This window comes from Protopterus annectens, chromosome 3.part0 (genome assembly GCF_019279795.1).
Source record: "Protopterus annectens isolate FY-2018-M chromosome 3.part0, PAN1.0, whole genome shotgun sequence".
NCBI classification, from domain to species: Eukaryota; Metazoa; Chordata; order Ceratodontiformes; family Protopteridae; genus Protopterus; species Protopterus annectens.
The window spans coordinates 225,865,566-225,883,403 of record NC_056731.1 but is presented as its reverse complement, the minus strand read 5'-3'; the positions used below and the strand labels follow the sequence as shown (position 1 = coordinate 225,883,403).

The 17,838-nt window shown below is 38.0% G+C and overlaps 1 protein-coding gene across 1 annotated transcript in view; it reads left to right on the top strand.

The window, feature by feature from the left end:
- The window catches only part of LOC122796318 (ATP-dependent translocase ABCB1-like), a 329,590-nt gene that overhangs the window by 286,230 nt on the left and 25,522 nt on the right, over positions 1-17,838 (top strand). Inside the window, exons 25-26 of the mRNA XM_044064705.1 lie at positions 6,256-6,412; positions 11,503-11,700. Of these exons, the coding sequence (XP_043920640.1) occupies positions 6,256-6,412; positions 11,503-11,700 (355 nt within the window). The remainder of the gene's footprint in view (positions 1-6,255; positions 6,413-11,502; positions 11,701-17,838) is intronic.

Genomic DNA, 17,838 nt, shown 5'->3' with positions numbered 1-17,838 from the left:
CACCGGCCAGTTAAAAAATAATCAGCTGGATTGCCATACTGAAACATTTATAAAATGTGCAGTTTTAGTTCATTGTCTTTAGGTGTTTAGATTCCTAATTAAGCCTTAAAGGTCAATAAAACACTGTTTTCTCACATGACAGGGTGTTCAATACTTTAATAGGCAATTTAAATCAAATGGTCTTAGCAGTTTATTTTCTTGGCTCTTCTTGAGATGGGCACAATGTATTTTCACTCAGTATAAGCTTAAGCATGTGAAATCTGTATTTCAGATGCAGCACTGTTTACCTTTATGTGCCTATAGGTTAGATTAATTTCACTTGCCTCTCCTTAATGAGAAATGACAAACATTTGATTGATTACACAGACACAAACACACACATACACTCTGTGTATATGTCTCTCTCTCTCCAGATATGCAGAATGCGTATGCGTGTAATATATATAACACACCTTTATATGCAAGTATGCACTAAGCTGTCTGTACATGCATACATTATAGAGCATATCTAAGTATATAATATGGGCTGATTTTGCAACTGTTTTTCTGATTTTCAATTTGATTATAAGAAAAGAATAAAATAATTATGTTAATTAGCATAGTGTATCCATCTCAAGTAACACCGGCTACAAATCCATAAATCCCTCATATACACCACCAGTACTGTTCCATGGAGATTGATGATGTTTTTTTTTTTCCTGTCATCTGGCTGATGTTAAATTAGGTCATCTTGATTCCTGGCAGATATTACTTACTTGTTCCATGCCACTAAAGTAAAAATTATACACTCTGCTCTATTCTGGTCCTTTTGAAATCCTTAAACACACTCCAAAAATTCAGAAAATCCAAAAATACCAATGATGCTTAAACACAAGCAGTCCAACTGTGTAGAAAATTTCTTTAATTCTGGTACCTCGGCCTTCGCCTTCTCATGGAATACATTATAATTCAAGCAACACCCCTTTTATAACACATCTTCAAAACATTTGCATAAGTAATTGACTCAATAAAACAATTAAACATTTTCAGTCAATTTTTAACCAAACCTTACTTTTAGGAGGACAATCAAGTCAGCTAGGGCACGTGTAGAGCCGGATTTGGGTTTAAGGAAGTTAGACAGGAAGAGATACTTTTGCACCAAGAAATGTCCAAATGGCCAGATGGGAAATGTTGGGGATGAAGGACAAAGGGAGAAAATATTTTTTGTTACCAAATATTCTCAATTTTCCTGTATTTTAAGAGAGACAGTATCAAAATTATGGCCCATTGTTACTGGAGATAAGGTGGGTAAGTTAGTTCCAACAACGGTCACTTTTTCCTATGGCAGATATCCAAATTTAAAGGAAATACTAAACATTAGAAGTAAATTGATGAGTAACATTAAGAAAGGAACCTACCGCTGTGGTAATTGCAAGGTGTGTGCTAGGGTCAGAAGTCTTGATGGAACCAAAATCAACAATGTATGTTACAATGCTCTGGAATATTTTGATTGTAATTCATCGGGGGTGGTTTATATCATAGGTTGTGGTTGTGCAAAACAGAAATGGTATATTGGACAAACCAGTAGGAAAGTTAAACTTAGAATTCTGGAGCACTTGGGGGACATCAGACACAAAAGATTAGATAGTCCGGTGGCCAAGCACTTTTGGGAACAGCACAAAGGGGTTCCTGAAGGGTTTATTTTTTGTGTTTTGGGGAAACCAAATGTTTTTGGTGAGAATAATGCATGTTTTCACAATAAATTATTGGAAATGGAGTCTAGATTCATCTTAAATTATAATACTCTTTTTCCAAATGGGATGAATTTGGAAATGTAAAAATTACATAAGGTAACATTTGTGTTATGTTTAAACATATTAAATGTATAATGGTTTGGAGTGCATTAAATATAACTATCACATCATCATATATATTTTTGTATTAAAAATGTAAAAGTGTTTGTCATGGAAGATAAATTATAAAAAAGTTATATTAGTATATTTAATCCACAATATATATTTTATACATGAGGTGAAGTATGAAATTTTAAAGGTGAAGTTGGAAACTTCACATGAAAAAATATCGTTGACAAAAGTAAGGTTTGGTTAAAAATTGACTGAAAATGTTTAATTGTTTTATTGAGTCAATTACTTATGCAAATGTTTTGAAGATGTGTTATAAAAGGGGTGTTGCTTGAATTATAATGTATTCCATGAGAAGGCGAAGGCCAAGGTACCAGAATTAAAGAAATTTTCTGCACAGTTGGACTGCTTGTGTAAGCATCATTGGTATTTTTGGATTCCCTTTTGAAATCCTTCTCTGATAAATGCTGGTTCAGTAGGACGTACATATATCAAATATTTGTTTGTCAGTGGATCTTCTTGTCTTTTGATTATACCAATAAACATTAAAATACGTGTGTTATTGTCCACCAGGCATTGATGAACACCTTAGTTATCACCCTAAATGTTTAATAGGTGAATGTCCTAAATGCTATCTTAGCTGTTGCAGTAACAGAATGAGTAAATGCAGGGTTGAGTTGTTGAAATCTGATTTACTAGTAGACATACATGACACATTTTATTCATTATGTTGCTTAAGTAAGAGAAGAATGTCCTGACAGTGGTCATAATCCCTGGTGGTAGTTGGGTATATGCACTTTAAATTCTAAATGCTGACACAGGACACCATCTTGAATTTTGGATTACATTCCTTCAGGTGATCCAGAAATACATCTCATAAATTACAGGTTTTCACTGTAACATATCAAGTTCTAACTTAATGATGACCCAACCTACCAAATTTAACTTTTCAGAAATGCTATGCTATGAAAATAACAAATTATTCCAATGGGGAGTAAGCTACCCCTAACTTTATTAGTCTTTTTATGACCCAGACTATACTGTTCAAATGAGGGATGCATCACTACAGGTTGTCCTGTTATGGCATCTTTAGGAAGCTCTCCTACACTTCATAACAAACCTAATAAAATAACATTTAAATGGAAGAACATAACATAAATTGCAAAATATCTGTTTACAATATATACAGTCCACGTACACAACATCAAATTCAGTTGTTAGGCTGTATTAATGCATAGATGGTTCCAAAATTAAGAGGAAAAGGAAAGATTTATCAGATGCCGTAATTCAAAATGTCTAACACTAGTTCCCATGCTTGAAAAAACAGAATAAGAGTATTTTATGATCAGAAATTAATTTAATAGCTTGATTGTATTTGAAAAATTTTAATATGAGTTTATATGTTAAAAAATGAATAAAAACGTTTTTTGAGAAAAAAAGGAAGCGCCTGCCCTCATTCCCCTGCTACAGCTGAGCTGACCATATCCCAGACCTTCTTTGCTGCAGACGGGATCGCAGTCCACAGTTTGATATGTCATCCAAAGGATGGTGTACACAGGAGTGCAGCGACCCTACCCCAGTTGTGTTGCAATGCAGTGTCGGTGATGGAAAATGAATCCAAGCATCTGGTGTGCGTTCTGATCTGCTGGTATTGGGAGGGGGGCATACCACTTGTTGAGCAACTGACACATCAATAAATAAGTAAACAATATGGTAAACTTGCTCTTTTAGAATCCCATTGCCTTTGCAATATCAAATCCACTGTCTGACAACTTTTTAGGATTATGCCTGGGGAGACCAGTTATACAGCTTATCAATACAGAGCAACATATCAGGGCAACTTATCCAAAAAGAGAACCTCAACATCTTTTATTTTTTTATGCTCCTGCTCCCTGCAGATGACCATCAGGTGCCACCAACTCTCTGCTCATTGAGGACCTGCCTTAGCTTCCCAGGCTCAACCTGACCTATGTCCAAGGGTGGAGACTGAAGACATTGATGCACCATCATACTGCTGCAACTTCCCCTTTCACCACACTGCAGCCTTGCAAGCTTTGCAACTGCTGCCTGTGGGAGATGCATACTTCTGCTCATGTGCAAACTCTCTACCAAGATATGTACTACTTACAGAGTGGAGTTTGCCTAATTTTTATTTATTGCTGGCGTTGCAGTGAGCCTAAACATCCCCCTCTTCCAGAATTAGTGAGCCTGCATCAGCCACTCACTCACATTCTCCCCACATTTGGTCTCTCCAAAGCCAGTGCAGCTAGTCAAACCCAAGTTATCTAGAGTACAGTATCAACACTTCCAGGACAGATTAAAAAAAAAATTGCACTTAAAAAAATCAATACAGGCACTGCATTAATATGGCACATAGACTAACCATAGCCTACCTGCTGTGCAAAGAGACAATCCATATTTAAGAATGGGTCTTGCTGTACAACTTTCAATGTCTTTAATTCATCTTCAGCATTTACAAAATCAGTAAATAGGTGCTTTGGTCCATGTATGGAAATAGGGATAACTACACATTTCAAGTCATTATATAGATGTGGGGTTTCCCAGGAGTGAACCTTTTTTTTAACCTACCACAACAATCATTTCAAAATCTTTTTCTCCCTCATTACCCCTGAGACAATTTGTAAAATAAATGTTCTCTTTTACTCTCAATCAGAAAGTACTACCCAAAGTAAAACAAAACAATGTCATTCTAGTCCTGCTAGCCAAGCAAGTCTTCATTGTGAAATATTATAAACTGAGGGCATTCAGGAATCGTGTAGCTGAAATACTGATGTCATTTGCATACATACCATGGGTCTCCACTTTAGGGGGTTTAATGTATTACGCAGTGAACACTCTTGCTTGGTTGGGTCTTTCTCATAGTGTCTTCCTCATATGTTTTACTGAATGGTTTCTCTGTGTGACCCTTTTACCCTTTGACTTGTATGTTAGTTGGGATAGTTTGAAGACACCTTAATCATTTTGGATATCAGCCATTATGGGTTGGGATCTAGCTCACCCTCCAGGAGCAGATGGGTGCCTGCTTTAGAAAAGAGTCATCTGGGAAAGGGCTAACAGCATCCTGCAGATTTTACTAAGGTAATAATTACCTGGCATATGTGTGGAATGCCAGACATCACAGTCTACTTTGAGTTTCTCTTTAGAATCCCCAAAGAAAAAGACTCGGAGGTTAACCACATTTCTAATCCCTCAGTATCTTCTTTTAAAGAATCTAGAAAAGAGTGGTTTTCCTTTGCTGTATATCTCCTTTCTGTCTTGCTCACTATATTGGTACATGTATATCGTCTGAACCAGTACTGTAATATTTTGCTACCTACACCAGAAGGTAATAACCAGAAAACAGAATAAAGCATCTTACGTCATGCTATGCCTCCCACATTCCCTGGGCGGATGGTTGCACCTTCCAACAATCGTGATCCTTGCTTAATATTTTAATAATTTCTGAGGTTGGCAATGCACAGGGAAAAGGAAAACTGCTAGTGTTTTTTTTTTTTTTTTTTTTTTTTTGTAGAAAACAATTATGTGCCTTTCCCATTTTTCCTAGTAACCCAAACAGACAAAAAAAATCGGAACACTGTACTTAGAAATCCATAATTAATCATTTGTCATCTGAGAATATCTGACTCCTACCAGAATCTTCTGCATGGTGATACATTGTTAAGCTTGTATTACCCCATCACAGCAATGGGTTGGCTTAGCTTCTTGCAAGCAGACAGTTCTAGCTGCAGAGCAGCAAAATGTATTAGCGGAGTTGTATGACTTATGACTGTTGGCTTAAAACCTTGTCATATTTGTGACCCATCACAACTGCATGTCAGATTAGCCTTATGCAAAGACTAGGTCCTCACTGCAGAATGAAAATTGTGGTATGTGTTCCTTTTACACTGTGTATCTGATTTGCACAAAGTAGGAATTAATAAGCTGATTCCATTAGTGGTGTATGTATCACACACCACAGAAGTATGATAACCAGCCTCCTATTTACCACCTTCTGCTTTGTGAGTAATATCTAGATGATAATATTTCTGTTTCGCCCAGTTAATAGTGCTGCTCCAGGCTTCTGACTCTAGTGATAAAAGCTCACTGCAGATGAGGCCTGCCATCTTACATTGTGTCTTCAGCCAGTCTTGGCTCAGGAACTGTTTTATCATCTCAACATTACTTACAGAAAAGTCTTTGTCAGGAATGCTGTTACTTCAGAATGCAAGGACATGATACGTACCCCCACACAGTTGTACTCCCTTCAGATTACTAAAGACATTTGTTTCCTAGCTGATATATAAAATGCATATCAAGACAGAGAGGAATAGTAATATTTTGAAATTTGATTACAGTTATTTTATCTATTCCATTCCCCATAATTCTGCTTTTCATTTGATTTGTTTCCATTTAGTGTCTTTTCAACCATTGTTTTTACTGCTATGAACATCGGGCAAACATCATCATTTGCACCTGATCAAGCCAAAGCTAAAGTATCTGCCTACAGAATTATTAAACTCTTGGAAAGGAAACCAGAAATCGACAGCTACAGTGAAGAGGGAGAAAAACCGGTAAGATTAGTTTGACATTCACAACCTCAAATTTAATACACAACAATGTGCTGAATTAATTGTAAATGGAACCACCTACATGAAGCTGTAGAATATAGCAAACCAAATGGCTAATAATCACCAATTTCACCCCACTTTCCCCACAACACCTCTCAAGAAATGCCCTTGACCTTAACTCGCTTGGCTATCATTAACAAGTCCTCAATACACTCTCCAAGGCAAACAATACCGCATCTATGTGGCCAAATAAGTCTGGTTAGTCTCGTATGTAAGGCCATGGAAAGAATTATCATGGATATTATAAGTAAAGACATAGGAAGCCTTCAATCACTGAATACTACAGTTTGTTTTCATCAAAGGTGGATCATGCCTACTCAACCTGATTAACTTTTTGGAGAGAGTCACCAAAGCTAAGGATGAGGGTAAAATGGTACACTCTGCCTATCTTGACCTGGCTAAAGCATTCCATACTATTTCCCCTTTGGGCATTGTTGGCAAATGCATGAAACTAGGCTTAAATCCCTGTGTCACAAGTTGTATAGCCAACTGTCTCACAGATAGGCATAGGAAGTCAGGATAAAGGGACTCTACCTTCACAAAAAGGTCAATCACTAGTGGAGTCCTCAGGGTTCTGTGCTAGGGCCACTGTTTTTTTAGTATCTACTTCTTGGAAGTCAAAGCTAATGTCAAAGGCCTCTGGTTGACCAAATGTGGAGATAAATGCAAGGTCAGCACAATCCTAGAATTCCCCAAGGATACTAATATCCTCCAAGAAGGCGTGTTGCCAACTAATAATTGGTCCCAGAGTCATTGTCTAAAACTGAATGGTAAAAAATGTATAATAATATCCTTTGGAAAGTTGGTCACCCTGGGAAATTACCACATAGACAATACACCTCTAATGGTAGACCCACTGGTTAGTGACTTGGAAACATGTGTGGACAGTAACCTGGCCTTTGACCATCATGTATATATTATTATAAGAAATAATTTATATTGCGCAACTTACAAGCAAGGGTTTGGCATTCTGGTCATTAGGCCAATCATGGAGTAGAATGCTCCCTTTGGCGGGTACCTGACCTGGCATATGCAACAACTGTGATGCCCACAGAGTATCCTCACAAAATGAATACAAGGCGTTAACTTCATGGAATAGACAGACCACCACAAAACCTTATCTATATACTTTGCCTCCTGCAAACTACTTAGAAGTGATCAGTGTCTGCTTTACAAGGCATTATCTGATCCAGTACTGATGGACTAGCTGCACATCTGCAAGTCAAACAGCATTATAAATACCTGATCAAAGGACCTAAACCTCATTTGCAAAATAAATGTAACATGTTGAAGTAGCAGGTACATATCTCAGAGACTACCCATACTTTGGAACAGGTTTCCCTCTTCATGTGAAACAGAGTTCATCACTGACCCTGTTCAAAAGCAACCTAGATCAATGGGTGGGGAATTAAAAATTTACCTCTGGACTAGTACCTATGCCCCATGATGGACAGAGTCCATTTGTAAATGCTTTGCCACCTAAACACAAGTAAATGCCCCTGGATAATTCATCCTGTCATTTACTGATGGAGAAAGTATTGGCTAGGTTTAAAAAGATCTTCTAAAGTCATTAGACTAGTAAACTATGAGGGTATGAAAGGCTTTAAACTTCTAGAAGAATGCAGAGCACCATAACTAGCCACCTACCAGTTCAAATGCCATTTACATTCCTAGGCTTTAGTACTAATTCCGGCACTTGAGTAAGACAATATCTTCACTGTAAGACTGCTTTTTTCCCAACTTGTTAACAAATGACTAGAAAATCATAACGGGGAGGAGGGGAGAATTTTGTACTTTTCAATTTCTGCCATATCACACTTGTATATCTGCTTAAATGATAATTGATGTTCATTGTTTTGTCATTGTCTACTTTTGTCTTTTCAGACAAGATTCCAAAGGAATTTGCGGGGGGGGGGCTACTATACTACCCCAATCTTTGGCCCATTTCTGAAAGAGACATAAGTAGCCCCCTCATGCAGAGGGCTAACAAAGAAGTGTATAGATTTATGTCCATTTCTGAAAAAAAAATTCAGTTGTGCTACCCCCAAAAGTATAAATTGGTATAGCATACCATCAATTTTTTAGTGTAGCCCTTTGAATTCAATGGGATGCTGTACAAGCAGAGTGTTCAGCTCCCTTGTACATCAACAGTGTAAATTCCCACATGCCTACAGGAACTTTGACAATCAGGCGGAGACCCACCATATTGCCTGGATGTCCCAGGTGACACCTGTGTGCATGTGCAGTGCATTCACATGCATAGTTAGCCCCTCTGTATCTTCTGGATGACAACAATTGTAGTTTTGGAATGTTCATTATATGCACTGTAGCTGTGCATTATCACAGCATGCTGCCTATGGTTTGTCAACGTACTATTGTATGCATGACAGGGAAACCTGCAATAATACATGTGCTACACAGGTGTCACTGTGGACAGAACCCTGTTCTGATTCTATCAAGGCTAATCATCAGAATTGTCCTTCTCTGAATATGCCATGAATAGGTAAAGAGACTGATTAGCACAGAATCTTTTTAAAGTCCCATTACCTGTTAGTGGTGTAGCTTAACATATATAATGTGACAGCCGTGGCATAGACTCTGGTGGTACAGGTGATTGAAATAATTATTCACTCATTTTGTGATACCCACGCTATCCTTTTCAGGGAAGTAGTGAGAGTCTGAGCCAATGACAACAACAGTGGGCTTAAGGCAAAGAAACCCAGTCCCCCTAACAGAACATTTTTGGGTTGTTGGAGAAAAGTAAAGCACCTGGTAGGATCTATGAAAACCCATGCAGACAGGCAGTTGATAATGCAGACTCTGCACAGAAAGTTCCCCAACTGGGAAACAAAGCAGAGAAGCATAAGGTGTGAGGTAGCAACACTAAAGTTTGCAACATTGTGCTACCAAGTCAAAGAGTATTTTAAATTACAAGTAAGTTCATGATATGCATTGTATTAGCAGCAGAGCTGGAAGTTGATAAAAAGCTAACATGAAGCAAAATATGGCTGTTCCACATCAGTGGCTATTCTGTGTAATGTAAGAAAAAATAACAGTATGGGATGTGCAGAGGGCTAGTGAAACATATTGTTTGTGGTTATGGAAAATCTGATGGCAGCCACTAATCCTAACCTAACAAGTGTATTATGCATGGTGTAAATGAGTGAATTCTGCAATCTGAAAAAAGCTCCTTATAAACCTTATTTACATTTGTCCCCGACTGAGCTTAAATACTGCATATGTAGGTAGAGTCAGACTACAGTTGTGCATACAGTTACAGAGTGGGATGAATTACAGCTGTAAGCAGCTCACAGAGCACAGCACATGCACATGCAAATATGTTAAAACCTAGTATGTCATCATCCATTAACCCCATTAAATCCAGGCTGTGCTCCTACTGTGCTAATTATTCTGGAATTGATTATGATGTGCATAGAAAGTATTCTCCCACCTCCTATGCTGTGCAGTCCTAGATAGGCATAAGCTGGCATTAGCCTTATTAGACACCATGCTCTCTTGAGTTGAGTATCACAATATATGAAATTTATGACCAACATAATCTTCTGAGGCAGCAATAAACATTTTCTGAACTTCTGGATAGCTAATAAAAGTAACAATAAAATGTTCATTATTTATTATCCATTGACATAAATGAGCTACTGTTACTCCATGATACCCCATCAACCATCTTCCAGTGGGGGAATGATAGTGATTCCAGGGTAACACTTGAAAAACTGTGGTTTAGATTTCTTTGCTTACTGTGATACCTATCTCACGAAATCAAACTTCCAAAATGTCGAACACCATAAGTTCGAATTTGGAAGATCGAATTTGGATAACATCGACACTTCAAAACAGCAAATTCTTTCCCAGGGAAAAAAATTGCTGTTCCGAAAAACACACACATAACACAATCACACCAAACACCTTCAAAACCTACACTAAAGCTAACATACACCACTATCTATGCACTATCCTTAACCCAGCCCTAACCCTAAAGTCCGTCACTACCGCACACTTACCTGACCCCCGCCCTAACCCTAAAGTCCGTCACTACCGCACACTTACCTGACCCGTGCCCTAACCCTAAAGTACGTCACTATTGCAGACTTACCTGACCCGTGCCCTAACCCTAAAGTCTGTTTGTACACTTACCTTGACCCGGTCCGAAAATGCCAAAGCCACAGAAACGACCAACTGAATTATTTCCCTGGGAAAGAATTCGGGTTTCTGCGGTTTTGACATTCTCAACTTTCGAACTACCAAGTTCGGCCTTCCGGTGTTCGACATTTTGGAAGTTCGATTTTGTGATATAGACCCGTGATACCTACCTGTGGAATTCACTACCATAATGTGATCTGAACTTACCCTGGAGTTCTTTCAGAGATACCTTACTAGTCATTCATTCCATAAGGCATACTCATAACTCTATGAATGACACTGCAGTGATTTTACTCAAATTAAATTCAATCCATCTTTCATTTTCTGATACTCACTTTTTCTATTCAGTCACAAAAGAACTAGAGCACATTTTAACACTCTATATGCACGCGCGCGCACACGCACACACACACACACACACACACACACACACACACACACACACACACACACACACACACATAAGAGATTAAAAGGATTGCCAGTTGATCTCCTAGCATGTCTTTGGATTGTGGGAGTAAACCAGAGCACCCAATGAAAACCCATGCAGATACAGAAGGACATGCAGACTCTACAAAGAAGTAGCCACCAGAGGGAGCCCAAGTAGACAACAGCTATAAGACAGTGCAAACCAATTAGATATCCTATGAATCCCTAGAATAGTCTATTTTATGTATTTAACTATGTACCTTAAGTCGATTTTTTCATCTATATTACCTATTTACCTTTATGATATTTTGGCAGAAAGTGGACAGTTAAGCAGTTCAATGAAGTTTTATTATTTGTATATTCATATTAACAGTAGCAAACCTATGCTGAGGCTTGATATATAAAACTTTCAAATTGAATGGATTTGTTTTAAATTCTTGCAGAATCGACTTGAAGGCAATGTTGAGTTTAGAGATGTGAAGTTTGTTTATCCAACAAGAAAAGATGTTACAGTTCTTCAGGGACTCTCAGTTAAAGTTGGTAAAGGACAAACACTTGCGCTGGTCGGAAGCAGTGGCTGCGGAAAGAGCACTTCAGTTCAGCTGCTGGAGAGATTTTATGATCCTGCAGGTGGACAAGTTGTAAGTACATAACATATACATTTATATACATTTTTTTTTCTTTTTACATGTTTAATGGTGCTTTAACTGATAATTTGAGAATTTATTTTACATAATGTTCAGAAAATAATCATAGCAAGGAGTGAAACCATACTTAAATGTAGAATAATAATTAGAGAAATAAATAAGAGAGTATTATATCAAACCTCTAACCAGCACGCCTTCAACTAAAAGTTAAGGATGGAGAAAAAAAAGTCCTTCAAAGTTCAGGACCAAAAAGGGGAAAAAAAAAGGTCTACAATCTTTCAGAAACAATAGCAAAATGCATGTAATAGCTCATTGCTATAGTTACTAACTCATAAACAATTAAGTATGTTAATTTATGCAGTCACTGCACTTGCATTCGATTGGCAACTGTTACGAGTCCTAACAACTTGCACCCAGGGCAACTGCCCCCTTTGTCCCATTCTGGTTATGCTATGCTATGGCTAGCAACTTGTCAGAGAGGAGGAGGAAGATGTGGCGATAGGCAGTACATGTGGCAGCTGTACGTCTCGAAAGGATCACACTAGTCTACCAGTTTTTATAAGCAGGTATTTTTGTAACTCATGAGTGGCAACTTCAGACTTTAGCATTTTGGGACATTGCTTTCCTTGGGGAACTCAAGTGTGTGTGCAAGCATGCAGAGTTTGTTCTCTCCATTTTTATAATTAAGCTTAAAGGACAGGTGTGTTTCCCTCCCCATGGACCCAAGAACTGATGTCTACCTTCTTTCCAGTTTCTATGATACAGAAATTCTTACTCAAGGCAAGACCAAAATTGCAAGCCTTATTCTCATTGCTCAGGTTGGCCTGGATACCGATGCTTTTTGCTTCTGTTGCAGCTGAAAGGGATTGTCCCACTTTGTCCCACATTCAGATGGAGCTGTAGCAATGTGTGCAGCACATACCTCTCAACCTCTTAGAGCAAATCTGGACAAAGCCTAAAATGATGGGGGGACAAATAGGGACATATTTTAAATATTGCTCTTACAAACTTAGAAAGTTGATAGAATAATAGGTTTTGCATTAGCATGACTTATTTGAAGGATGTGGAGTCTTAAACTCAAATATTTGTCATTATTCTTAGCTATTTGCAGGAAGGGACAGATATTAGGGCGAACACACTGAAAATATGAGGCAGAAATCTGGACATTCTGCGAAAACCTGTACCATTGAGAGGTATAGTGTAGCATATTTTAGGAATGTTTCAGCTCAGGATATACTAAACACTGTTATCGAGCAAGGGCATATACCATCTGTGTCCCTTGTCAGTTGCGACATGTCATTGTTGTTATTTCTCAGTAGAAGATATAGTTTGTATTCCTCACAAAGCTCTCTGGTACAGCACTTGTCTACATTACGGTGCACTGTTTGTTACAGTGTTTGTCAGAACAACTGATCTGAGTGGGTGCCTGATAGCACTGCTGACATGGGAGTAAAGTACCACCTTCACTAGTGACACTGAAGTAAAACGTGTTGGATTATGAAGGGGTGAAGGAAGGAAAACTAATACTTCTGTGGAGACAGCTTACTCTGTTCTCAAAGTTCGATTCATGAAAGACACCTTGCCTGACTGTTGTGTGTGCTAAGACTGTCTGATACAGGCATTGTTGTCTTAGTCTGATGACTCATTTTGTTTTCTGAATGTGGTAGTTACAGAAGTGAATCACAGGTAAAATGAATTCTCATTTTGGCAAAGCTGGCTCATATGGCCTGTGTCCCAAGTTTATTATTCTTTAACACATTTGTTTCAGTTTTTCTAGCAGATGTTATCAACACTTCACTAAAAATTTGTTAACAACTTTGAAAGGCATTAAATATTATTCCTTTACTAAAAAAAGAGCAAAACAAATATTAACTCTTTCAGACCAGTTTCACTCCTTTTTCCATTGTTCAACATACATAAAAGTCAGCTTCATACCAGCTCAGAGGGAACATTAAATATCACGTGCAACTGAAAGATAGACAACAGAAAGTCCTCAATCACTGCAAACTTATTTTGGTTGCTGAATCTGTTCAAGAATTTGAAATAACCACCAAAATATTCCATTCAGTAAAATGCTTATTCTCACTGTAAAAAAGGGAATATTCACCAAGTCTACTTGCATGACGCCTTTGACCTACTTCATCATGTCAACCATGTTAATGGCATAAGGTTGAAAGTGCAGTTTTCTTCTGCGTGAGTGTTCATTTGCAGATAGGAAAAATAAAGAAAATTTAAAAATTTGGCTTGGGTACCCAGGCAGTGCTAATATTTAAGGAATACATCTGTATTCCTTAAAAATTAATGTTGTCCAGGTACCTGAACTGAGTTCATTTTTTTCTCGCTAGGTGTACTTCTGTTGTAACCTACAGAGCCATGAAGGAAGCCCAAATGTAAAAAAATAGTAAATATAGCATACCCATTTCTCCTTACGTTTAATCAGTGTGAACTTTCTATGGAGGAAATGGCTATTTAGCTAGGTAACACAGTTCTTAAATGACAGAAATATATACCTTGGGATTCATTACTGCCTACACTAAATGTACACCGTTATGAGTGAACAGACAACACAAGCATAACTCGCACCTTCCTCCTAATTTTAGTTTTCCTACTGATTTTCTTGCAGCCTTAAATATCGAGGGGGATTCATAAGGTTACCACAAAATGCAGACTACATATACACTTAGTGTAATCTTTCTGAGTGACTAGAAAGCACAAAATATGTGGTGCAGATGTTCTTGAATACAGATTGTGTACACTTAGTGTAGGTGTTAATGAATATGGCCATTGTATTATCTGTATGGAAACTAAGACAAGAAGTTTCCACCACTGACTACACGTCCATCAGAAATGCTTATAACAGCAGGAAGAGAGCAAGGACTGGCTCTGAGGTTGTATTTTTTATACCAGTCTCTAGCTATGAACAAACAACATGAGCAAGGTGAAACAGAAGGCAGATGCTGCATTCCACTTCACTACACTGCACATGAACTTTAACTGCATTCCATTTCACCACACTGCACATGAACTTTAACTGCATTCCATTTCACCACAACATGAACTTTAACTGCATTCCATTTCACCATGCTGCACATGAACTTTAACTGCATTCCATTTCACCATGCTGCACATGAACTTTAACTGCATTCCATTTTACCATGCTGCACATGAACTTTAACTGCATTCCATTTCACCACAACATGAACTTTAACTGCATTCCATTTCACCACACTGCACATGAACTTTAACTGCATTCCATTTCACCATGCTGCACATGAACTTTAACTGCATTCCATTTCACCATGCTGCACATGAACTTTAACTGCATTCCATTTCACCACAACATGAACTTTAACTGCATTCCACTTCACTACACTGCACATGAACTTTAACTGCATTCCATTTCACCACACTGCACATGAACTTTAACTGCATTCCATTTCACCATGCTGCACATGAACTTTAACTGCATTCCATTTCACCATGCTGCACATGAACTTTAACTGCATTCCATTTCACCACAACATGAACTTTAACTGCATTCCACTTCACTACACTGCACATGAACTTTAACTGCATTCCATTTCACCACACTGCACATGAACTTTAACTGCATTCCATTTCACCACACTGCACATGAACTTTAACTGCATTCCATTTCACCACAACATGAACTTTAACTGCATTCCACTTCACTACACTGCACATGAACTTTAACTGCATTCCATTTCACCACACTGCACATGAACTTTAACTGCATTCCATTTCACCACACTGCACATGAACTTTAACTGCATTCCATTTCACCATGCTGCACATGAACTTTAACTGCATTCCATTTCACCATGCTGCACATGAACTTTAACTGCATTCCATTTCACCATGCTGCACATGAACTTTAACTGCATTCCATTTCACCATGCTGCACATGAACTTTAACTGCATTCCATTTCACCACAACATGAACTTTAACTGCATTCCATTTCACCATGCTGCACATGAACTTTAACTGCATTCCATTTCACCACACTGCACATGAACTTTAACTGCATTCCATTTCACCATGCTGCACATGAACTTTAACTGCATTCCATTTCACCACAACATGAACTTTAACTGCATTCCATTTCACCACAACATGAACTTTAACTGCATTCCATTTCACCATGCTGCACATGAACTTTAACTGCATTCCATTTCACCATGCTGCACATGAACTTTAACTGCATTCCATTTCACCACAACATGAACTTTAACTGCATTCCATTTCACCACAACATGAACTTTAACTGCATTCCATTTCACCATGCTGCACATGAACTTTAACTGCATTCCATTTCACCACAACATGAACTTTAACTGCATTCCATTTCACCATGCTGCACATGAACTTTAACTGCATTCCATTTCACCACAACATGAACTTTAACTGCATTCCATTTCACCATGCTGCACATGAACTTTAACTGCATTCCATTTCACCATGCTGCACATGAACTTTAACTGCATTCCATTTCACCATGCTGCACATGAACTTTAACTGCATTCCATTTCACCACAACATGAACTTTAACTGCATTCCACTTCACTACACTGCACATGAACTTTAACTGCATTCCATTTCACCACACTGCACATGAACTTTAACTGCATTCCATTTCACCACACTGCAAATGAACTTTAACTGCATTCCATTTCACCACACTGCACATGAACTTTAACTGCATTCCATTTCACCACACTGCACATGAACTTTAACTGCATTCCATTTCACCACACTGCACATGAACTTTAACTGCATTCCATTTCACCATGCTGCACATGAACTTTAACTGCATTCCATTTCACCACAACACGAACTTTAACTGCATTCCATTTCACCACACTGCACATGAACTTTAACTGCATTCCATTTCACCATGCTGCACATGAACTTTAACTGCATTCCATTTCACCATGCTGCACATGAACTTTAACTGCATTCCATTTCACCACAACATGAACTTTAACTGCATTCCATTTCACCACAACATGAACTTTAACTGCATTCCATTTCACCACACTGCACATGAACTTTAACTGCATTCCATTTCACCACGCTGCACATGAACTTTTAAGTATCGCAGACATTTTTGTTGAACAACAGTATAGCTTCAGAAAGGGCTATAGCACAGCCAAACCAATATATAGACAGCAAATTGATCAGAGCAGTGTTTGTCAACTTAGGTAAAGCCTTTGACTCAGCAAGTTGCACTAACTGTATCAGTATATTACATACTTATAATCTATACTTCTACTGCCCTAAATTGGATTAATACCTGTCTGGAAAACAAATCTTTTAGAGTTGGAATAGATCAAGATTATTCACAAATGTAATTGATTGGCAAATGTAACTAATAACAAAGGGTTCTTAAGGATCCAATCTAGATCTCTTGCTGTTGAGTGAGCACATAACTACTGAGTCCTACTTTATGCAGAAGGCAGAGGTATTGCTGTAATTAACTTTGTAAACAGCTTCAGCATTTTGTAGCTGCAGGATAACTGTTTAAAAATGCTATACTTCTCAAACACAGCAATTCCAAGGAAAAACATCTCTTAACTGGAGTGTAATTTTAGTGTTAGGTCACCAGCGGGGGGACTCATTGAATATGTTCAGCTGTAGATCCTGAAGACCTAAATGGACTTTTCCTTTTATCATACTGAGGAAATTGAAAAAAAAAAGCTCACTCCTTCACTGGGCATATTTAAGGTCAACATTACTGAGAATAAGTCAGAAGGTCTCGTATGTCCTGACCAGGGATGCAAGGACCATGGTCATTAAAAGAATGTTAATACCTTTACTTGAACATGCACTATGTGTTGTATTGACCACTTTGAGGACCAGCCTTCTAAGACTTCATACTTCACTGAATAAAATCTATAGAGTTATCACATGATCAGTAAGGCATAAACACCATTTCACTTGGTCTTTTCATTTAATCTTTCAAGTACTCTAAGCTTAAGATATTGCATTTAAAACATTGTATTTTTCTGACAAGAAACCAATCTTAAGGTCATCACCTGATCCCTTGGGTTAACCACTTGTTCCATATCTATACAAAATTCCTCATTGTCGACTGGTCTGTACTTAATACA